General features: G+C 43.6%; 1 protein-coding gene across 1 annotated transcript in view; it reads right to left on the minus strand.

Moving 5' to 3' along the window:
* Positions 1–235: 235 nt before the first annotated feature.
* The window catches only part of tmx3b (thioredoxin related transmembrane protein 3b), a 95,085-nt gene continuing 70,610 nt past the window's right edge, over positions 236–24,710 (minus strand). The window contains 2 exon segments of the mRNA XM_084325626.1: positions 236–3,710; positions 18,128–18,196. Coding sequence (XP_084181752.1) covers positions 3,411–3,710; positions 18,128–18,196 — 369 coding nt within the window. The 3' untranslated portion in view covers positions 236–3,410.

Below are 24,710 nucleotides of genomic sequence, written 5' to 3' on the forward strand. Positions count from 1 at the left end.
TCCCAAAGGAGCAGAAATAAATACATTTCACATTCAAGTAACATAATCAACCTCTATTATACCTGGAGCTCCAAAATGTGATTATATCAGCAATAATTTTGTAGATACCTCTTCCCAGAATTGCACTGGAAGAACGTGCCATGAAAAGACATGACTTAAGAAATATTGTGAGAGACAGAACCATTATAAAACAAAGTACTTTCACAGAGAACAAAAGGGATCCTAATCAACAATAAAAAGAGGACAATCTTTATTTAAATCTTTCAAACCTGTAATAAAGTGTGACAATCTCAATTAAAACCCAATGAGGAAGTTTGGCAGAGAATGGTAGGCAACTACAATGACCAGAAGGCAAGGCGAGTGCATGGTTTCCAGTGCAGATTCACAGTAAAGACAGATTTAACATCTGTATGAAAACCAACAGGTGTGCTTCGGTTCAGTGGCCCTAAGTCAATCGAGTTACAAGACTTGCTAGGCGACAACAGCGCAATGTTATAATGACCAATTAAAGAACAAATATCAAAGCAATCTCTAACACTTCCCACGTTTATTAACAGGAGTGAAGATGCGATCCTGTCACCTGCACAATAGCATACCACTTCGAAACATTCATTAGCATTTGCGGATTGTGTCAAGAGGAACTCTGAAAAACCATTGTGGCTGCTCCTTTCAAACGTGACGTTCTCATTCCAGTCGTGTTTGCAGTTGGAATACAAGATGCATGAATGCTTTTGATGGGCCATGCAAAGTCAAAAGGGTTATGTTTTGAATTTTGGACCCCTAGTTACTAATATTATAATATAATCATAATATTATTTCCTACTTACCAATGATGTTGTCGATCGCTAAGAGTCCTCCCAGTGGCTCAGTTTTTGTGGCTAACTAGCTGAAACTGCAGGTATCCCATTTGAAAAACAGAATGAATTGCACTGAGAAACGACAATATCATTGGTAAGAAAGAAATAGGGCTAAGAGTCTTCTGGAGAATTCTGCACTTACCCCTTAATGTAGATACAAATGATAATCCTGCATTAACCCCTTAAAACAGTAGCTGCATGCCACCATAGTACTAATGGGGCCTACATTTCCAACAGCTTGTAATTCAGTGCAGAAGCATTTCTTTATGTCTCAGTGCGTCTGGATGCAGAGGTAAACCTGTCCACTGCTGAAACTTGTGAAAGGTGACAGGATGAACAGGGAAGCAAGGTGACCGGATGAACGGGGAACACAAGCATCGTGTTCGGATCAGTCCCACCTGGAGTAGTTAAAAGTAGCACTACGAGTATCTGGTATAGGGGTACAACATTATGCATATTACAGTGTCATATGATTGTATTCAGTTGGTAAAAAAAAGAAAAGGAATTGGCATAAAGAGACACACACACACTTGACCTCCATGTCCAATTTCAGCCTTCTAAGGCGAAACCTATGGCCGCTAGAGGGTGGGGACATTTTTGGCGACCGACGGACAGAGTGACCTATAGAGCTCCTGGTCGCAGCTAATGAGAAATTGTCAAAAAAGAAAAGACTGAATACACAAATCAACAGTATAAAAATATGAAGACAGGTGCACTTTAGAGAACAGGAGAATGTGTCTAGGAATTCAAAAAGCACCAAGGCACTCTATCTTCAGTCAAACTAAAAGTAAAATAGCCTTCATTACAATGGCTACATATTCAAGGGAAGGTCCAGTTGAGCCTGAAGACATCAATAAATTGTTGTTGTGCGAGAACAGCGTGTGGGATTAAATGGCTACATAATTAAAAGGATAGGTTCAGGATTTTTGTAGTTCATAATTTTTTTTTATATACCCGCCACTCATGTAGTAAGTAGGTAGGTTTAATTTCACAGCGATCCATCTTTTTCTCCCTACTGGACAGGATGCTCCACCTACCAATCTACAACACAAGTACTGGGTACCATCCGCGGATTCCTTGCTCGCGCACACACGTGCACGCACACACACACACATTTACGCTTATAGCAGACTATAAGTATAAATATACAGACTAATATCAGTAAACGCGCCATGCCTCCGTGGATTTGCGGACTTATGCGGTGCGCGAATAATACACACACACAACTATTCAGTCCCTTTTCATAATGTAACGTTATAGAGAGAGACAGAGACAGCTCCGAACGTTAATTCTGAGGATTTGCATTTAGGTGAGTCTAGTCTCCCCCATCGATACTGCGACCCCCCGAAATGTAACCCCTCCCCTAAAAATCCCAAGCCTATCCTTTAAAATAGCGCACAACGCGGCACTTGAAAGGGGGGGGTGGGGTGGTTGACATGCAATGATCCCAAAACGTGTTCAGTCGACACACCATGGGCCACATTTTAATTATGTACTGTAGGCTTTTTAATCTTTTTCACTAGAGTGCCTGGGTGCAATCTGTATTCCTTAAAAAAGAAAATAGTCATAATCCCAATATCAGATTCCCAAGAGACCTTTTTTTTCATCCTAGCCCCAGAGGAAAATGAGGCTGTGTATCACAATGTAACCACTGGTCATATACATTAATGGAACATCGACTTAATGTTATTTCTATCAAGCTATGTAAAATAACCCAAGCACCTTCCTACAGTAGCTTTTCACAAAGGGCCCTGGGCGCAGTTCTATGAATAGGTGTCTAGCACGAGAAGTGATTTGAAATACATGACTACCTCTGCACTCTGCTTCTTGAGGACACGTCTTCTCAGGCAAAAACATACAATAGAAGAAGAAAAAAACATTATTAATTTATGGCAAATTTTCCATCTCGGGCACTTCACTTCCTTTGCTGTATACATAAGTCAATTACTATACGAGATAGGCTTACATGGGGGAGATTTATTTTGGGGGTCCGGGGTTTGCGGGGGATAAAGAATTGTATCATCACAAAACAAAATCAATCTTTGGGGGGGGGGGCGACTTGACTGGGTCATCATGAAGAAATAGAAGGGTTTGCCACACTATTGGGCCTTTTTTTAATGAAATTTCTTTTTAATCTTTTGAATACAGCTATCTAACTACAGTAGAAAGACGCTACATCACACATACACACCTTCTGGAATGACCTGGTAGTTTGCTTGAAACCATGATAATAAATAAAAAGGTGTGTTTGGTTTTAAGCCATCCCTTCTTCTCTCTGCCATGAACTAGGTCTGTTCCCATAGCAACAAGGCTAATGGTTTTTAGACATAATTTGGATGGTTTCACAGAGCAGCCAACCTTACGTATTGACACACAGGATTCAAAAAGACACAAAGAGAAAACTCTGCGGTACTGGGGGGTTAGGGGGGGTGAAATGAAAGACAAAGAAATGTCAACAATAAACGCGTCGATATGTCTTTGAATTTCATGTCACTGTATTTCGACGAGACCCGTGAATCCTCCGTAACGGCGGGGTGCCCCTCCACCCAGGCATTAATCCGTTTTTTTCTCCTCTGGACCCTTCTCGCACGCCTCCTGCTCCTCCCCCTCGGCCCCATCCGCCTCGGGGCCCTCCAGCTCGGCCGGTGTGCGTCGCCGCTGCTGGTGGTCCTCGTCATCGTCCTCGTCCTCGTCGTCCTCCTCGTCGGTGAGGCCCTCCCTCTTCAGGAGCTCCATGTCGTCCGAGCCGTCGTCGGACTCCGCCGTGCAGATGCCGTAGCACATCAGGCTGATGACGCCGAGCGGGAGGCCGAACAGGAAGCAGCCGAGCAGCGGAGAGCTGCGGAACACCGACTGGGAGGGGGAGGGAGGGAGATGTTACAGGGAGGCGAGGATGAAAGGAGAGAAGAGAGAGGGGTGAGAGGGAGGGCTCGTGCGGAATGAGAGGACAACAGGAAAGGACAGATGAGATTTATGTCCGCTGTAAGCATAACGCATCAACAAATTCTTTCACAGGACAGCGAGCACCACGGACCAAAAATATAAAAACTTCAGGTCACTGCTGCACATGTATGCATGTTGTCTTTTGAAATATCTGTAAGTGACAGTAAGTCATTTAGCGTTAACGTAGCAGGTTGCAGGAGAGAGGCGGGCGGGGGGAGGTCACAGCCGCCGACAGCCGGTGGGGCAAGTGGAGTGGATGATGGAAGTATTCCCGTTCTCTCCAGACGTCGCCTGGTGGAAGAGGGATGGTAATTGCTGGTGCCGCGAGGTCCTCGATGACGCACAAAAGAGTGGTATGCTACGCTAAACACAGCCTGCCATGAGTAGGGTTGGGTATCGAGAACCAGGTACAGTAGGGTTGGGTACCGAGAACCGGTTACCGAGAACCAGGTACAGCGAGAACCGGATACAGAGTGGTACCAGTGCCAACATGCTCGGCACTACCCGGACTGAACCACTAAATACATTTTAGCGCCTCACCTTATGTGTAACGACCGCCGATCGGATATTTACCGCTTGGACTCATTGTATCCAGACTGTACTGTAGATGAGAACTATTCTATTGCACTGCACTATTACACTATTTTACTCCGTCTATCTTATGCAAATGTATGGCTATTTTATTGCATTTCTCTTCTGTCTATTTTTATACTCATTTGACCTCATTCACTAACATTCTCGTAAGTTTCCTCGTAAATAACCTTGTAAGAAGTTCATAAGAGGAAACCTCCGGATACCTGAACGCGTGAACGGGTGCTCGTAAGTTGCCAAAGTGATCGCAACTGAATGAAGAATGGGCTCATTCTTTTTTATTTCTTTTTTCACTTTTTCTCCTTATTTTTCTATTTTTCTCCCATCCCAATTTCGTGTTTCCAATTCTCCCCTCCCCGGTCTTGAACATTGCTCGCATATGCCCCCCACTGGTCGGTTGTAGGGAGGATAGAAGCCTTGCATCACGTGTCCCCTCCGCTTGAAGCCTTTCTCCAACGCGTTCGTGTTTCTGCGTCTCTGATTGGCCAGGTCATGCGACATGTACGCCCAATCGTGGGACCGCAAGTTTTTACACTGGTTAAGCTTAGGCGCTCTTTCGAAGTTGGTTAAGGTTAGAGTTTGTCTTAGAGCATGGCGATAGAACGCCTGCCCTGATTCCAAACTCTAACCTTAACAAACTTCAAAAGAGTCGCCTAAGCTTAACCAGTGATAAACTAGGCGTTGGGTAGTTTGCAGGCTGTTCGGCCCGGAAATAGGCGCAGAACTTGCCGTCCCACGATTGGCGCACGCACATGTCACATGACCTGGCAAATCAGAGCGCAAAACGGGAACCCGGAAACGTTGGAGAAAAGCTACACGCATCCCCTCCGGTACACGAGGAGGCAGCCTGTCACATCTTTTCACCTGCCAGCGCGTACTCTCATTGGCGAGGTGTAACGTGTGGGAGGCTCACTCTACCCCCGCTATTTCCTGTCTCTGCTGTGCAGGCGTCCCCCAACCGACCTGTAGGAGTTACTGTCCACAACGTCCAGATTACCACCCATCGACTTCCACCCGCTGACTCTGCCAATTGAGCCAGTATGACGGCCGGTCCAAGCCGGAGGCAATGCTGACACACGGATTCGAGACCGGAGTCTCTTGCATTGGTGACGAGCGCAATCTCCGCTGCGCAACCCAGTCGCAGAATGTGCTCATTCTTAACACTTTGGATGCCCAACCCAAGTTTTCTCGGGTTTACCCCCCGCGGGTTGAATGCCCATAACGAGAATATTAATTTTTTCTCTTTTTTTTTTTTTTATTAGCGATCTGAATTCATATTTCATCAACCGAGTCTACCGTTGGTAAATCAGCCACCCCAGGCGCTCAGATGTGAAAAAAGCGCCCCCTATCGTCTCCCAGATGGTAATTCACCCTTTTGGATTGGACTCAATAAAAATGCATGGGGGAAAAAAACCCGGACTCCACATTTTACTTCTCACGCATGTAACCGGGGCCGATTAGCTTCATGTTGGACCCTCAGCACAGCGTGTATACGCTGTTTTACAGTATACGCGTGGGATCAATAAAAGGATCGATTTTTGGAATGGTCGATCAGAAATTGGAATAATCCATTTGGATACCATCTGATCTCAGGTAAGGAATCTATTTTACCAGTATTAGGATAATCAGACCTTTTTTCACGGAGATATAAGCTTTCCCCCTATATGTGATATGGCTGTTTTGACTGTGCAAGTGATCAGGAAATAAGAGAATCGATTTACAGCTTGCGGCACCAGCGTGCATACGTACACATATACTATCGATAATCTAGCGTTTATTTGAAAACGATTCATAAATAGGCCGAACAATGACAACGTTCTAGAATATTACAGTACATCAGCGTTTAGCAGGGATTCTTTTTTTTTGTTCTTGTGTGCCCCCTGCTGGGCATTCAAAGTGTTAAACTGAAAGCGCATTCTCGTACACCTGAATTTGGATACAGAAACGCCCCGCCAGCTGCTTATAGGGCATGAAGGACCATGTGCAAACTGATTCAACAGCTCCTTATACCGGAAGCGAGAGGCTCAGCATTGCATCTGGGTTGTGCTAACCCCCATATTCAACAGGTAGCACGGAAACGATTTGTGACTGATTAAAATTAGATTAGATACAGCACAAGTACAATACAACGTACATAACGTATGTTAGTGTGTCGTTGCTAATAAACTATAGATTTATAATATATATTATTAAATATATAGCCTACATGAAAGGAATGGAGTGTTGTGCTGAGAGCCGAATGTAGATGTCCATTCTATTCCACTATACTATAGCTACGGTTTAGTTCTTATTTATTTATTTATTTATTTATTTATTTATTTATTTATTTATATATTTATTCACTGTCATTTGCAGTTTGTGTAGTGCTTATATTTATTTTCAGACATCACGATGCCTCGGCATGACTATAAATGTAAAACGTAATTTTTAATGATAAACATTGTCGTATTTATTATTATAATTATTTAAATCAGAGGATGTCTGTAGAATCGACGTGAACGCAATCACCAATGAGTTCTCCCAAATGAAGCCGTTAAGAACACGGGCGCACACCAGTTTGTCCAACTTACTTGTACGATGAAATTTGCTTGTAACTTTTCTCATAAGTCCATTCGTGAATGAGGACCATTCTGTCTGCACTTTATGCATTGCTTTTATTTAGTCAGAAACATACTAATAGTCTTTTATAGATTTTAATGACAGAAATCAATTACAAATATTCAAGGGCGTTATAATATCAATTCTCTGCTCATTTTATGCCCGTCTATAATGATGCCAAATTTATACATATCAATTCTCTGCTCATTTTATGCCTGTAATTAATGCAAATTTATACTCATTTGATGTCTATTTTGTGTCTACACCACTGCTGTGAAGCACTTTGCTATACAAATAACGTGTATTATTATTGTTATTATCATTATTATTAACACTTTGGCTGCCGGAAAACACCTAAACACGTCATTCCCGGCCATGCTCAAGTTGCCGAAGACGCTTTACAGCGTCTTTAACACTTTGGCTGCCGGAAAACGCCTAAACACGTCATTCCCGGCCATGCTCAAGTTGCCGAAGACGCTTTACAGCGTCTTTAATATCAATATTTCAAAAATCTGGGATCGGATATTTCCCCTCCGCTGGCCTGAGATCCACCAGGAGGACCCACTGAGCTCTCTGGCGGTTCAGGAGCGCCATCTGGTGGCCGATCGGCGCAATCGCTTAACAGGAAGTGCCGTAGAGGTTGTGCTGGTCGGCCGCGTTTTATATCGCGCTGATTGCCATAAAACTGTATTGCATCATCAATATAATGTATTTGGGGCTATAGATCACGTTCTGGAGAAAGCTGCAGAAAGAGATGAAAACATACTTATACATTAGACCATACTTTACTATGAATATGTGAATGAAAAAGTGTAACGTTGCTACACAATGAACAATACATATAGGACTTTGAATGGGCCCTAATAATGGCAATGTAGCAATAGAATTTAAAAAGTTATAGCCCTGCAAGGAAGGGGACTTTCTCTATAGACAAATAGAGCCGGCAACCTACGGTTGATAATGAATTTAACCCATGGCAGCCAAAGTGTTAATATCAATATTTCAAAAATCTGGGATCGGATTCATATTTCCCCTCCGCTGGCCTGAGATCCACCAGGAGGACCCACTGAGCTCTCTGGCGGTTCAGGAGCGCCATCTGGTGGCCGATCGGCGCAATCGCTTAACAGGAAGTGCTATGGAGATTGTGCTGGTCGGCCGTATTACTTCCGGGCACTAGCTATAGGTTCCGGGACTCGATCTCGACACACTACATAGCGATCGATTGCCAATAACTCGATAAACAACATGATTTGGACGTATATACCATTATACAAGCTAGAGATGGACCGGGTAAATCGACATCCCATAATGGTAAAATTTCTACTCTACGATGATCGCCCAACGGCGCGCGGAGACTGGGGTGAGTTTTAGCGTGTAAAGTTACCGTCTTCGATACCAACTGCTATTATCAACATTTGACCCACATTAGATGATTGGTATAACGCTGCCCACGGAATTATAAAGGCCCCCTAGCCCATCCGGTCAACATCAGATGACGTGTAGTAACTTCTAGAAGTACGTCTAGTTGGAATTTTTTATATCGCGCTGATTGCCATAAAACTGTATTGCATCATCAATATAATGTATTTGGGGCTATAGATCACGTTCTGGAGAAAGCTGCAGAAAGAGATGAAAACATACTTATACATTAGACCATACTTTACTATGAATATGTGAATGAAAAAGTTTAACGTTGCTACACAATGAACAATACATATAGGACTTTGAATGGGCCCTAATAATGGAAATGTAGCAATAGAATTTAAAAAGTTATAGCCCTGCAAAGAAGGGGACTTTCTCTATAGACAAATAGAGCCGGCAACCTACGGTTGATAATGAATTTAACCCATGGCAGCCAAAGTGTTAATAATAATGGAAACCCTGTTCTGTGTGTAAACAAAAACACCTAACATTAGCAACCCACACACAACACACTATAGCCTGGAAGCCAGCATTCACAAACAATACACCTGTAGGCCTACATTCACCCACACATGATCGTCACAGTCCATGGTGCGTATCGTCCCATTTAGGGGACGTACAGGTAGTAGAAGACATACAGGTAACAGAATTATAGTACAGTGGAGAAGTAAAAAATAGAATAAAAAGGCAGTGTAAACAATATACAATATAATTAACTCTGAACATGTGCATATGGGCAACAAGGTGTGAGATGAGGGTATGTATGCCCTCTCAGTTATTTGCCCTACAATAAATATAGTTACAAATATATAATCTAATTTTAGAATTACAATGTTTTAGTAAAGGGATATGCACCTCTTTCTCCTCTCCTTGAATAGAGAATGCAATATTAAATCTTCTTGGAGAATGAAATATTCCGCCTTGAATCTCTTTAGAAATCTTTGTGAGGATAAATAGAGGAATTATCTGATCTTTAAAGATAACTATGAGAATGCAGAGAAACCAAGTAGAGAGTTATGTACTCTTCCCTCACAAATTAACAAAACCTGTACCCCCTGTTACTCTAAATTATACACATCAGAGTCTCAGCAGGATAACTCTGCAATGTTGTCATTTCTAAATCTACCTACTTTCAGCAGAGCAGACTTCTAAGCTAGAGGCTCCTATCACTCTAACGCAGCGGTTCTCAAACTACGGGTTGCGACCCAAAGTGGGGCCGCGGGTAGGTGACAGTGGGGTTGCGCATTGGCAAAAAAAAAACTCAGATAGAGTTTTCCACCCGGCAGCTGTGTGTATTTGCCATGTCTCGCGACTCTCGCCCCTATATCAATGGAGGCCGACACACGTATTCCAATACACATCTCACTACACCCTGCGCATTTATAATCGCGGTTGGGGGGTCTGGTCTTTTGTGTGTAACCCAGACTCGCAATTGATAGGTTTGTTGTCAGAAGCGGTGCTGGTTGGCCGCAATGAAATGGGCTCTGCCTCTGATCTCGAGGCAGAGTATTCGCCTTTGTTAACTCGGAGAAGAAGCGCAGATTTTCCTTGCAGACAAAAACAACACATTGGCAGAGAAATGTGCTGATAATGCGCTGGAAACTCTGTTAGTGGCACTCCAGGATAATCAGCGGAGATTTGGGGGTATTTACTCAGCTTGATGGGTTTTTGTAGGAACAGAATGCAGCCAGGAGGCACTCAATGATCTTTCATGTGACGAGCTACTGAAAGTAAAGTTCACTGGACAGGCCCTCGCAAAGTTCTGGATATCAGTCCGGAACGAGTACCAAGTGTTGTGTAATGCTGCGCTGATAAAGCGTGTCCCTTTCGCATCAACATACCTCTGTGAGGGCGGATTTTCAGAGTAGAAGCGGATCGCTGCCAAAGCGCACGTGAGCGCATTATTCATGTTCTGGCAACATATTTTGGCTAAATATGCCTTGTTTTATAAATGTGTATACAGAAACAATTGCATTGCTTTTGTTGATAATATTCATTCATTTAATTGATAACATAGTGCTGTAATTTCATTTTCTAAACAACGTGTGCTTTTATTTTGATATTCCTTATTTCCACGTTGAAATTATGCAATAAATTAACACATTAGGCGCCAAAAACGCTGTACAGCGTTATTGCCCGCCATGCGTTGAACGCCAACAACGCTGTACAGCGTTTTTGAGATCAATATTTAATTTTTTTCACCATAGCATTCATAATTCATCCAGCCAACCCCTGGTGCTGCAGCGGGACCCTGAACGAGACTGCAACGCCTCAATACCGCCGCCTGGTGGATGGTCGGGCGAGTTACACTCTCAAAACCGGAAGTTGTGATCGGTGCATCGAGGAAATTCCTCCGGCAGTAATATCTTGCTACGGGACTACAGACAAACACTATAGTGCATATGGATCGCTGCCATAACGCAATAATCTATACGATTTCTGCGTTTATTGCACCATACAAACCGGAAATGGATGTAGGAGATCGGCGTCAAACAATTGGGATCCTTCTCCTTCAGTCTCATCGGCGAACAGTAAGAGGACAGTAACGTTATTTTCAGCCCGATTGTTTATTCATTTCACTGCAAACCATCTGATCAACATATCAAGCCATAGTAAATAAAGCCGTTACTGACGATCAAGGAATTATAAACGACCCCCCCCCCCCCTTTCCTTCACGCATGATGAAGCATAATGTATACCGATCATATACATTTGAATTTTTTAATATAGCGTGTATGGGAAAGAAACGCCAATTGATAATCTATATATGCTTCAGGGCCTATAACTACTGTTTTTGGAATTACAGCAGAAAAGATTAAAAACATACTTATATTCTCGACGCTAGTAACACAACAATGTATGAATGAAAAAATATAACGTTCCCACATCCTGAACGATAGATAATCGATGTTGAATGGGCCATAGTAATGTCAATATAGCAATACAATTTAAAAAGTTATAGCCCTGCAAAGAAGGTAAACATCTCCATAGGCTTACAGTGCTGGCAGAGAGTGGTATAAGATGGGCACAATGCCCGGCGCCCAATGGGTTAAGTGTGGGGTGACGTCGCAAAAGACAAATCCTAAATAAAATGGGGTCGTGGTATAAAAAAGTTTGAGAACCCCTGCTCTAACGGAATACAATGATGCGCTTAGACTACATGCCAAAAGCAAAATCACCAGGATTAGACGGATTCTATTAACTTCTCACTTTTCTCTTCTTTTGAAGAAAGGTATGTCGGAATGTTCCAGCTATAGGCCCTCATCGATTTCAAACTGTGATTTCAAACAGTTTGCAAAGGTCTCATGAAGACAACGGGCCACCGGTATCTAGAGGTAACGGATCGTAGTTGATCCGTACGGAGCACCCCCCACGATTCGGCACGCATGTGAACCGGATCAATTGAATTAATTGCAAAATGTAACCATCATACTGAGCTATATCACATGATATTCTCCAGCATAGTTTTAAATCTGCTGTTTGGGCGCATTACAGATTTACTTTTGTCCATCATAGAGATGGATTAAACAGCAACTGTGCACACCATTGAGGCGTATGCAAACGTCAATTATTAAACGTTAAATCTGGAACCGTCCGTTACTAGCAGATCCGGGAGGGCAAAAGCTCCGCAAAGTATTTAGCGTTTACACAAATAAACCTCTGCATTTAGATATTGACAGAGCAAAATCCATAATCAAAGTCTTAATGTTGTTATTTATAGCGAAAGCAAACTAGGCAGCCCAATAAAGTTGCGGGTAATTTGACATTTCAGTGCATAAAATATTATATATTACACAATATATATTAAAATTTCCTTTCAGTCACTTCAGCAACAAGGTCATTTCCAAACGTGAACAGACACAAAGCAGAATTGTCAAAGAATTACAGTATCCTACACGTCTACTATAGGCTACATTAGGCTTACATAGAGAAATGGACCTCCAGAGCAAAGGTACCAGACTGCCCACAACTCTTTCATCGGATGGGGCGATAGGGTAAAGGTATTTCACCCTTTTGAATATCAGTCATTTATTTTGTTTAAAATTACTCTATTACTCTAATACAAGCCATTCAAATGAGCACATAATTGATATCAAATCACCTCTACTTCCAGAGACCCATGGTCAGAGTTCGTATTTGTGTATAACTACGACAGCCTTGAACCACGCAACGCATGATTTAGCTACATTTTTCCTGTATACTCTTTCCAGCAGAGCACAAGTCCAACTTCCTCTTCCTGTTTACAAATTCACACAAATCCGAGGAGTAATTTTCAGCCAATCGTTGACCTCCATTATACTTTGGTTCTGCCCTCCGTGCTATAAATCACAACAGAGCCAAGTTTTACACTTGGAAAAATTGTTCCATACAAGTGCTGCATTTTGAACTCTTTGGAATGTTAGCTTGAAGACGCTTTTAATGATACAGTGAGTTTTAGCTAACGTTCTATAACATTATGTAATGTAAACACGATATCTAAAAAAGAAAGCAATTTTGGGGAGAAATGGTCAAGGTTTATGTATTATGTTGCCGATGTTGACAATGACATGTAGTAACACTGGTATGGTCCTTTAAATCTCTGAGGATTTTGGGGCCTTTTCTGGTTACAGGATTAACGGGACAAAATCCCTCTTAATGCCTCTAAATCCTGTGGCTCGGAAAATCACCCATCATTCACAGTTACTCAGTTACTCTGAAGTGTAATGGTTTTAATTACTTGGGAACAGCAATCCGTCCCAGCCTTCCCTCTATTGTTAAAGATGATTACACCACAGTATTGGCGAACATCCAAAGTGATCTAACCAAATGGTATCCTCTATTATGCTAATATGTCTTTACTACTACAGTATGCACTCAAGACTGTAGCACCCGAGTTCAACACTGTTTGACGAACATTGTTACTTAGCTCAAAAAGTTGTACCCTTAAGTTCCTGACCTGTTGTACAGATCTAAAGTAAGTGGCTTTGGATAAAAGTGTCAGCTAAATGAACATTCTTCCCCATATCAATCTTCCCTTTACTATGCTCCCACTCTCACCTCCTTGCAACTTTTTTAAGGACTTTTTAAGGTGCAATTTGTAGAAACTTTTTTTGGAAAGAGAAGCATCCCTTCTCCCACCCTAACATGCCCCAGAAACACTAGGAGGGCTCTCCCAGCCCAATTGAAAAGTGTATTACAGGGCTTTCAAGCCAAGATCCTTGACGATTTGGCTCGACTCCTGTGTATCACGGCAACCTCTAGACTGAGAATGCCTTATGTCATCCTATGAGACTACAACACCTGCCATCTTGTGGTGTGTAGAATAGGACGACATGGATACATCTATCATGTCAAATTCCATTCCCCGACTGTATGGTGCAGAACGGAAAGAAATGTCCAGTACACTTGTAGGTTTTGTGATATGACCCCTATATGGAACAATAGTTTTCTGTTGACTGGCTCCATGCCTTTCAATTTCCCCCAATGGTCTAACCAGGGACCAGGGTATATATGATTTTCTCGTGACATTTTCAACCAACAAGGTCTCCATTCCTTCCAAGACCGTAAGGAATATTATATGATCAAACAAGAAATGCAAGTACCGGTAAACAAGAAAAAAGTTTATAGCTGCACTATGTAGTTTGGGGAAAGAAGTTTAAACTTTAAACCTAAAACTCAAGACAGTGTGATACATCATTAGAGCAGAGTTAATACAGTATCTCAAGAGGACAACTGGATCCCTGGAACACACTATGACCAATAAATTATCTGTGGTGTCCTAACCCTGAAACATTTGCATTTTTCTTTTTACAATTTTGGAAACAGTATCATTTTGAACCGTCAACCTTGGCACCGGGATAGAAAAAAAACAAGCTATACCTATACTAAGCTATTCTCTCCCTCTCCCCCTCTCTTCCTCCGCCCCCCCCCTCCCAGGAGCAAGGCAATGGTCGCTGCCTCTCCTCCGCCCTATCAGAGACTAGCTGGGGACATGCTCAAAAAAGAAAAGAAAAACAGAAACTCATTCCATGAAGGTAAGCCTTGAAGCCACAACAACAACAACAAAAGAGACTAACTTTGTATTTCGCTCACAGCCTCTTCATTACAATGTTGAGTGAGGAATGCTACTGTCAAGCCTGACCAACCAGCAAAAAAAGTGGTATAACTTGCGAGTATTCCTAAAAGTCTTCACTTGTGCTTGTTACTCTCTCTTTTTTTATATTCCACACATGTATATATACACACATATATACATACATATATATATATATATTAGGGCTGTCAGTTTATCGCGTTAATTAGATTAATTAATTACACAGCAAATTATCGCGTTATGAAAATTTACTCAAAATTCATTTACATATTTTTTTTTATCTCATTCATTCCATAAGAACGTAGAATACACATTTACAGACTTTTTTTGAATATGGTCCATTTGCATGTTCTTGGTATCTGATTCTAGGGACATCTATGGATCTCAGGGAATGTATTCCCAGTGTCAGAAATACTGTGTCTGTTACTAGGCTTGAGTCAATTGTAATGAACCAAATGAGAATATCAATAAAAAAAAAAAAAATTATCTTTGACTGTGAATAACACAAAAAATTGTATTGACCAGACCTGAAAAATCTAAGCAAATGAATAAATGGAAGATGATTAAACAGAAGGTTTTGTAGATACAGTACTGAATTCTGCCATCCGGACACATGCCATTTGAAATATGATTATAGAATATAGAATATCAGGCCTAAAATGGTTACGAGATTAAAATGTGATTAATTAATTACAAATCCTGTAATTAATTAGATACATTTTTTTAATCGCCTGACAGCACTAATATATATATATATATAGAATATTATTTTCTTTTGAAGTCCTCCCCCCCCTGTCTCCTTCTAGGGCAGCTTTTTGAGTTTAACCTTGGCTACAGTACGGTCTGCCTCTGGACAGTATTACATTATAATAACACAGGCCTATTTACATTCCTAACGCACCCATGGTCAAATAAACACCAGTCCTCCCACAGAGAGCCGGCGGCTCCCTAGTAAAGGAGTGGGAGGAGGAGAAGACAGAGCAGCTCCCTAGTAAAGGAGTGGGAGGAGGAGACAGAGCAGCTCCCTAGTAAAGGAGTGGGGGGAGGAGGAGACAGAGCAGCTCCCTAGTAAAGGAGTGGGAGGAGGAGAAGACAGAGCAGCTCCCTAGTAAAAGGAGTGGGAGGAGGAGGAGACAGAGCAGCTCCCTAGTAAAGGAGTGGGAGGAGAAGACAGAGCAGCTCCCTAGTAAAGGAGTGGGAGGAGGAGACAGAGCAGCTCCCTAGTAAATGAGTGAGAGGAGGAGACAGAGCAGCTCCCTAGTAAAGGAGTGGGAGGAGGAGACAGAGCAGCTCCCTAGTAAAGGAGTGGGAGGAGAAGACAGAGCAGCTCCCTAGTAAAGGAGTGAGAGGAGGAGGAGACAGAGCATGTGAGAATGCTATTCATCGACTACAGCTCGGCATTCAATACCATAGTCCCCTCCATACTCATAGCCAAGCTCAGGGACCTGGGCTTGGGCTATGACCTCTGCCAGTGGGTCTTGGACTTCCTGACTGGCAGACCCCAGGTGGTGAGAGCAGGCAACTGCACCTCCTCATCCATCACCCTCAACATAGGGGCCCCCCAGGGCTGTGTTCTGAGTCCCCTCCTCTACTCCCTGTACACACACGACTGTGTGGCTCAGCGGAGTAGCAATACAATCGTCAAATTTGCTGACGACACAGTGGTGGTGGGCCTGATCTCTGCCAACGACGAGAGGGCCTACCTGGAAGAGGTCAAGGTCCTGGCGGGATGGTGCCAGGAAAACAGCCTCTCCCTGAACGTCAGCAAAACAAAGGAGATGATTGTGGACTTCAGGAGGTCGGGGGTCAAGGACTACAGCCCCCTCAGCATCGACGGGGCACCGGTTGAGAGAGTCAACAGCTTTAAGTACCTCGGAGCCTACATATCCGAGGACTTGACATGGACCACACACATTAACAGTGTTGTGAAGAAGGCACGACAACGCCTCTACTTCCTCAGGCGCCTAAGGAAGTTCCAAGTCAGCCAGAAGATCCTTAAGAACTTCTACTCATGTACAATAGAGAGCATCTTGACCGGCAACATCACCTCCTGGTTTGGGAATAGCACTGCACAAGATCAAAGCAGACTACAAAGAGTGACACGTTCAGCCGAACGCACAATTGGAGGGGGGCTCCCCACCCTCCAGAACATTTACTACAAGCGTTGCAAGGGCAAGGCTAAGAGAATCATTAAAGACTCCAGTCACCCGAACAACTGCCTCTTTGAACTGCTGCGGTCAGGCAAGCGATACAGGAGTCTCAAGGCGAGCACAGAAAGACTCAGAAGAAGCTTCTATCCCCAGGCCATCAGGCTGCTAAACGAACAATGAATGAACACTACACAACAACAACCACCAAACGCACATAGCACACACATCCACACGCACACACTCACTTTAAACAAACACACTGTAGCACCCACTCCACACACTTATAGCACACACCCACTTTAAACAAACACACTGTAGCACCCACTCCCCACACTTTATATTTATGGATGAAGGATTGCACTACAACTCGTACACCTTACTGTAAATTGTACCTAAAATTGTACCTCATCCCATTTCTGCTTTGCACTAGATAGTACTGTACATTAGTACACTGCATAGTATTGTGTATTGTATATTATATGGTAACTCAGAACATTGTACATATGTCTATACCGAACACTGTGACCTCATTTTCTTCTTCTAAATTCATGCTATATTATGTTATTATGTTATTTGATACTATCTTGTCTAGCACAGTCTCTGGAGCGTAACAGTAAGAAGCATTTTGTATGAAAGTATTCTGTACTTCTGTATGACAACTATTAAAGAACTTGAACTTGAGCAGCTCCCTAGTAAAGGAGTGAGAGGGGAAGACAGAGCAGCTCCCTAGTAAAGGAGTGGGAGGAGAAGACAGAGCAGCTCCCTAGTAAAGGAGTGGGAGGAGAAGACAGAGCAGCTCCCTAGTAAAGGAGTGAGAGGAGGAGGAGACAGAGCAGCTCCCTAGTAAAGGAGTGAGAGGAGGAGAAGACAGAGCAGCTCCCTAGTAAAGGAGTGAGAGGAGGAGAAGACAGAGCAGCTCCCTAGTAAAGGAGTGAGAGGAGGAGAAGACAGAGCAGCTCCCTAGTAAAGGAGTCTCACTTATCCTCCTCCCCCTGCTGTTTTTCTCTCCCTGTATTTCTGTATTTACTCCATTGTATTTCCCGTCTTCTCATTTGAATGCCGGTTGCTCCCGGGGGAAGCGCCGCAGGACACACTGTCCAGTGCTGTAAAGCTGGATGTTTTATACATATCCCTGTCTATGGATAAGCACATGCAGGGAAGGTGGTGCCAGATGGCATGCATATCAACGAGGAAACATCTTATTAATAACGGTAGCATTATCATATGTCCCCAGAGATTGTGGAGTTAGTGATTAAGACTGAAATGATTGATTACCATTTGATTTCATCGAATTAAAAGAAAAAGGGGGAAAATGGGGGGGGGGGGGGGTGAAAAGAGCCATAATGTGACCCTACTCTTCAACAACAATCAATAAACATACACTACATGGTTTTATATTAGGAGGTATAATCGAGGTTAGCAGTGCAGCCCGGGGTAAAAACACCAGCTTAAAATAAATAAATATGGTTAAATGCAACTTAGACTCAACTCACCATGATGGTGGACCTGGCATCATATGCCACGCGTTTCATCCTCTGAATGACACCATCACCTCCATAGGCCTGCGAGGAGAAAGACAGAGAGAAAGAGAGAGAGACAGAGAGAAAGAGAGAGATGGGGAACAGAGAGGCTGGTGTTAGGGCCATACTGGCGTGGTGCCATAGCCTGCCAACTCCTGTCTCGTTAAGATACCCAGTGCCAGCGGCATGGGGGTGGACAAGCTGGCCGGGCGCTTGGCCCCGCATTGAGACCGAGGTGGAAACATGGAGCCTTCTTCTACCGCTATTTAGTTGGTTGGGTTTGTGTTTGTTTAGCTAAAACAGAAAATAACCCAGAACTTTCGGGGTGGGGGGGGGGGGGATATGGTTTCATAAATGTAGGAGAGTGATGTCATTCATACAGATTAGTGTCTTACAGACTCATACAATACCAGACCCAGTAATCTGAAGCGTGTGATGTAAAATACAGAATGATGGCAGATAATCTATTCCCTCAATAGACATCTCAAACATGAAAAGGATATTGCAAAAATAAATTATATAATCTCAGCGGGATATGTTCTACGAAAGACTTCAAATGCAAAACACAATCCAACCCAAAGGGCACTGAACTGAATGTACATATAGAATGTGTGTGTGTGCGCGCGTGTGTGCGTGCATACGTGCGTGCGTGCATGCTGCTTTCTTTCACCTCCGTAATATCTCCAGACTCCGCCCATTTCTGTCCCAATCACTGAACACTCATTCGTCACATCCCGGATTGACTACTGCAACACTCTTCACCGGCCTTCCCACCAAACTCCTCAACAGACTACAAATTATACCAACTCGCACCAACTCATCCGACTACATCACCCCCGTCCTCATTCAATTACACTGGCTCCCTGTGCATTACCGGATCGACTACAAAAACCTCCTACTCATAATCAAAGCCCTCCACTATCTAGCCTTCATCTACATCAGGGGTTCCCAAACTTTTCAGGCCGGGGCCCAATAAGGCGTCAGAGAGCCGCGGCCCAATGCACATTGTCTGGCTTTTTTTTTCTTTTTTTTTTGCCAGGCGACCGATTTTTTAAGCCAAATATCACTTCAATCATATTAAGTTAGTTCAAGTTAGTTATTCATTTATATGTGCTATTTATGAGAGGGCTAACTTGTTGCAAAATAATAATGATAATAATAATAGCCTCATTAAAATACTATTGTTGCTTCGGTTTTCAGCGTTTTATGTGCATAATCTGTTATTTAGTTTGAAATGTTCGTTGAAATAAGTAGATCTTTTGTTTTTGTTTATTTATTAAGTTAATATAAAACCATATAGTCACATTTTAGAATACAATAGAATAGAATTTTAGAATACAACTAGAAACACTGTCCTGGCCTGCTTCTAAGTTCAGTGACCTGACAAAAAAAAAAAAAAAAAAAAAAAAAATTTGAATCATCTCGCGGCCCATCCGTGGCTGCTTGCGGCCCACCTTTGGGTCGCGACCCCGACTTTGGGAACCACTGATCTACATCACTGACCTCCTCCAAGAATACACCCCCTCCCGCACCCTCCGCTCATCCTTTACTGGACTCCTATCCATCCCCAGCTCACGCCTCAGCACCATGGGTGCCCGAGCTTTTCAGCTGCTCGGCTCCCAGAGTCTGGAACTCCGTGCCGCCACATGTCCGACAGTCTGACTCCCTATCATCATTTAAATCACAACTAAAACCCATCTGTTTAAACGTGCATATTCACTATACCCTGTGTCATTGTTCTATACCCCCTGCTGTTTGCTTGTTTTGTTATTATTATTTTTTCTTTTTAAAGATTTATTTTAGCATTTACATAGCTTTATTCTGGTCAGACATGACCGACAGAGAGCAGGAGGGGAAGGACGGGAGAAGATATGGGGGGAGTGAATGAATGAATGAATGAAAACTTTATTTAACAGATTGCAGAATGGGTACAATACAGTACGGCTCAATACATACAATTGTTAAGGGGATGCAGACCTGAGAAAGACGTTTGTCTTGTTTCCATCAGGGTCCCCCATTTTCAATTCATATAGACATTTATGACATACATAACATACATGACATTTATGGCATAGGGAGGGACATATAGGTATTTAGTACTGATACATTTGTGACATAGGCGGTATTCAAATATACAGTACTGTTACCCCTAGATCCTGACAGAGTATATACATATGATGGGGAGGGGACTGTACATTAGGAGGGGGTGGGTGGGTGGGAGGGGAATATACATACGGCGGGGAGGGAATATATACATGCGGTGGGGAGGAGACTGTCTATTAGGAGGTGGTGGGGGTTTTGGGCATTTACGGTGGCCAGTTTCGAATTGCAGCCTCCCGTAGGTGCTCTTTAAGGGCGGTTTTGAATGTGGGCAGGGATTCACATTCCTTTACAGCTTTGGGTAGGGCGTTCCACATTGTTGTGGCATAATTGCGAAACGTGTTTAGTCCCTTGTTTGAGCCGAATCTGGGTTTAACATGATTTGTTGAGCTTCCTCTGGTGTAGTGGTCGTGGTATTCACTGACCTTTGGGAAGTATTTTGACATGTACATGGGCACCCCGGTCGTATAGTGTATCTTGTAGACCAGGCCCATTGCAAGTTGCTGTACTCTGTCGTCTACTCTAAGCCATCCTAGGTTGGCAAAGTGGGCAGGGGTGAGGTGGGTTCTGGGGTTCAGGTCAAGTAGTAGTCTGACCAGTTTGTTTTGTGATGTTTGTAATTTTGTTTTAAGCGCCTTTGAGGTGCTTTGGTACCATGAGGTGCACGCATAGTCATAGTACCCTTGAATGAGTGCTCCTGCCAGAGTCCTCAGGGTATTCTTGTTTACCAGAGAGGAGATCCGGTACAAGAATCTAGTTCGTTGGTTGACTTTTTTTATTACATTGGATGCCATTTTGTCACAGGAAAGATTTGCCTCTAGGATGGAACCCAGGTAGGTAATTTCGTCTTTCCTTGTGACAATATTGTCACCCACTGTAACTGAGAAGCCGTCGGTCTTGCTGAGTTTGTTATTTGAACCGAAGAGAATGGACTCTGTTTTGCCCATGTGTAATGATAGTTTGTTATCAGCGAGCCATATGCAGATTTTGCCTAGTTCCGTGCTGAGGGTTTTTTCAACCTGCAATTTGTTCTTGTCAGAGACCAGCAGGGCTGAGTCGTCCGCAAACAGGAACAAGTTGCAGTCACAGGCTGACGACATGTCATTTGCATAAATTAGGAAGAGTAGCGGTCCTAGTATGCTTCCTTGTGGAACACCACAGCTCACTGTGAGGGGGGGGGATAGAGTACCGTTTACCTCTACCATCTGTTCTCTCCCCTCCAGGTAGGATTGCATCCAGCTCACTGATAGGCTATCAAAACCAATTGCTTTTAGCTTGTCCATTAGAATGGAGTGATTGACAGTGTCGAAGGCCTTTTGTAGGTCCAGCATGACCATGCCGCAGTATTTGCCAGCGTCCACCTCTTGTTTGATGTGGTCGTTCAAATAGAGGAGGCATGTGTCAGTGGAGTGGGACGTTCTGAAGCCAGATTGGAATTCGTAGATTAGGTTTTTTTCCGCCAGGTACTTTTCGACCTGTTCGTAGACTATTTTCTCCATGACTTTCGAGATGGAGGTAAGAATAGAAACAGGGCGGTAGTTGCCTGGGTCTAATTTGCTGCCCTTTTTGTGTAGAGGGGTCACTCTCGCAATTTTGAAGTCCTTGGGGACGTGCCCCTGTTTTATAGAGAGGTTTATTATGTGTGTGATGACTTAGACTAGGCAGAATTTCAGAAAATGTGCTTGTATAAAGTGCTGAAGGCATTTCGTGTTTATTTTTGGTACACAACATTTCTAGGGGTATTAAGGGGTGCTGAATCTAAATCTGCTGTATACCAAGCTCAAAAACGTCAAATAAGGCCTAAAAATTGAGAAATCCAACATGGCCGCCAGCACCAGGCCCTCTCTCCACAAAAACAGGTGCTAAACCCACAGTTTTTATTCTACTGATATGAAACTTTGCACAGAACATCTGCACCCATGGAGGAAGAAAGTAGGAATATAGCTGGGGTGCAACCATGAGTAACAGGGTGTTTTTGACTGTCTAACTGTAATCTTTGTATAGGCGAGGATAAAAAAAATGTCATTTCTTCAGTGTTTGCAGGAATACTACAGCAATTTGGTAATAACTGTACAGTGTTGGACACCAACATTAGAATCCCCCAAGTCTTAGCTTTCTTCAGGTACCAAGTTTATGCAAGTAGCTCTTATAAATCTGGATATATAAGCATTTTAATGTAAGCATGTTGTTTTAGGCGAATTTTTGAAAAATAAATGGTGGGGCTTAATGAGTTAAGTGTGACTACACAAGGTACAAACTAGGCTTGGGCGGTATGACGGTATTACGGTATACCAGGGTATTTCGAGATCCCACCGGTATGATTCTCAATACCGTGACGTTACAGACTGCTATTACACTGAGTTGATTGTAGTGCACAGCACGCGCCAGCAGAGGGTTACGTGGCTATTGTTCTGGGACTGGGAGCTAACGTTATAGTAGTACCTGGATGGTGCGGGGTAACTGGCTACCGTCCCGGGAGCTCACGTTGATACCTGGATGGTGCTAACTAACTAGCTACCGTCCCGGGAGCTCACGTTGATACCTGGATGGTGCAGGGTAACTGGCTACCGTCCTGGGAGCTCACGTTGATACCTGGATGGTGCTAACTAACTAGCTACCGTCCCGGGAGCTCACGTTGATACCTGGATGGTGCTAACTAACTAGCTACCGTCCCGGGAGCTCACGTTGATACCTGGATGGTGCTAACTAACTAGCTACCGTCCCGGGAGCTCATGTTGATAACTGGATGGTGCTAACTAACTAGCTACCGTCCCGGGAGCTCACGTTGATACCTGGATGGTGCTAACTAACTAGCTACCTTCCCGGGAGCTCACGTTGATACCTGGATGGTGCTAACTAACTAGCTACCGTTCCGGGAGCTCACGTTGATACCTACTAACTGGCTACCGTTCTGTGATTTGTTTACTTCGAGGTTGAAGAAAGTGCACTTTCAGGTTGAAAGAACGGCCCTAATCTCAACGTGTTTCAATATAAGTGTTATGTATGGTGATAACGAGTATATTGTTAGCTCCGCCCCCCCCCCCCGCTGATGAAAATGAAAGTCATACCGTCATATACCGTATACCGGGGTATTATGTCAGCAATGTATGATGTATGAAAAAAATGATACCGCCCAAGCCTAGTACAAACCTGAATTAAATGTGCTTTTGTACGTTTTCTTACATACATCAACAAGGACGTAGTCACACCGGTGATTCAAGAATCCATACTTGGCGCAGAACACCTTGGACAGGCACAACTGAACATGTTTGTGGACAAACGTTTGTGTGAACCTCCAGATAGTGACCAGCACCTGAACCTGAAATCACCCATTCGAAAAAAAACAAAGCCAAGACATTTGCCTCTTTGTATGAAGTTGTGCAACTTTCCAAGAACAAGCAAAACACCATCAAAGTGGACAGGCTCATCACAGCTTACAGAGCAGGTCGTAAGGTAGACCTTGACAATATCCTCCAGCATGAGTTCATGCCCATCCCGCCATCTCTGGCCACAACTAACGGGAGTCTACATTCCACCAACAAGTCTGTGTTAGCAAATATACTGACGAAACAAGTAAAAACCCCTGCAGATCTTACCCTTCAGGGACCCAGCTGCCTGGTCATCGATGGCCAAGCTCTGGTAATGGCACTCGGAAAGCCACCTGACACTACAACATTTGGTGACTATGCCAACAAGTTCACTGACACAGTGTTGAAGATGGGAGCAAAATACCAGAGGGTAGATGTCGTCTTTGACAGATACCATGACCAATCCATCAAAACAGGCACAAGGGTGAAACGCAAACAGCGCCACAGACCAGTACGTCGTGAAATCGTGTTAAACTTCAATATGAACAGGCTGACTCTAGAGCTATGTGGCAGGGCCTCAGAACGATGACAGATTACAAAGGCACCTCCCTCAAACTGAACAGTGACATCCAACTGGCAAATGATCTCAATACCTTCTATGCGATGTTTGAGGCTGGGAATAACAGCACCAGCCTACAAACCACTGCAATGGAGGGGGGGGCGGGGGGGGGGGCACTGCTGATGGAGACTCAGTGTTCAGGATAACAGAACATGAGGTGAGGAGGACGTTTAAAAAAGTGAATATCAGGAAGGCAGCAGGACCGGATGGTATCCCCGGCCGCGTCCTAAAAGTCTGTGCCGACCAACTGGCCCCGGTATTCACTGACATATTTAACCTGTCCTTAGAACAGGCCGTCTTCCCCACCTGTCTGAAGAAGTGCACCATTATCCCTGTACCCAAAAAATCCAAGCCTGCTTGCCTCAACGACTATCGCCTTGTAGCTCTCACCTCCATAGCCATGAAGTGCTTTGAGAAGCTAGTGAAGGGCTACATCTGTTCCTCCCTCCCCATCAACCTGGACCCCCTGCAATTTGCATACCGCCCCAACAGGTCCACGGAGGACACCATAGCCCATGTGCTGCACACA

This window comes from Notolepis coatsorum, assembly GCF_963971535.1.
Source record: "Notolepis coatsorum genome assembly, chromosome: 12".
NCBI lineage: Eukaryota > Metazoa > Chordata > Actinopteri > Aulopiformes > Paralepididae > Notolepis > Notolepis coatsorum.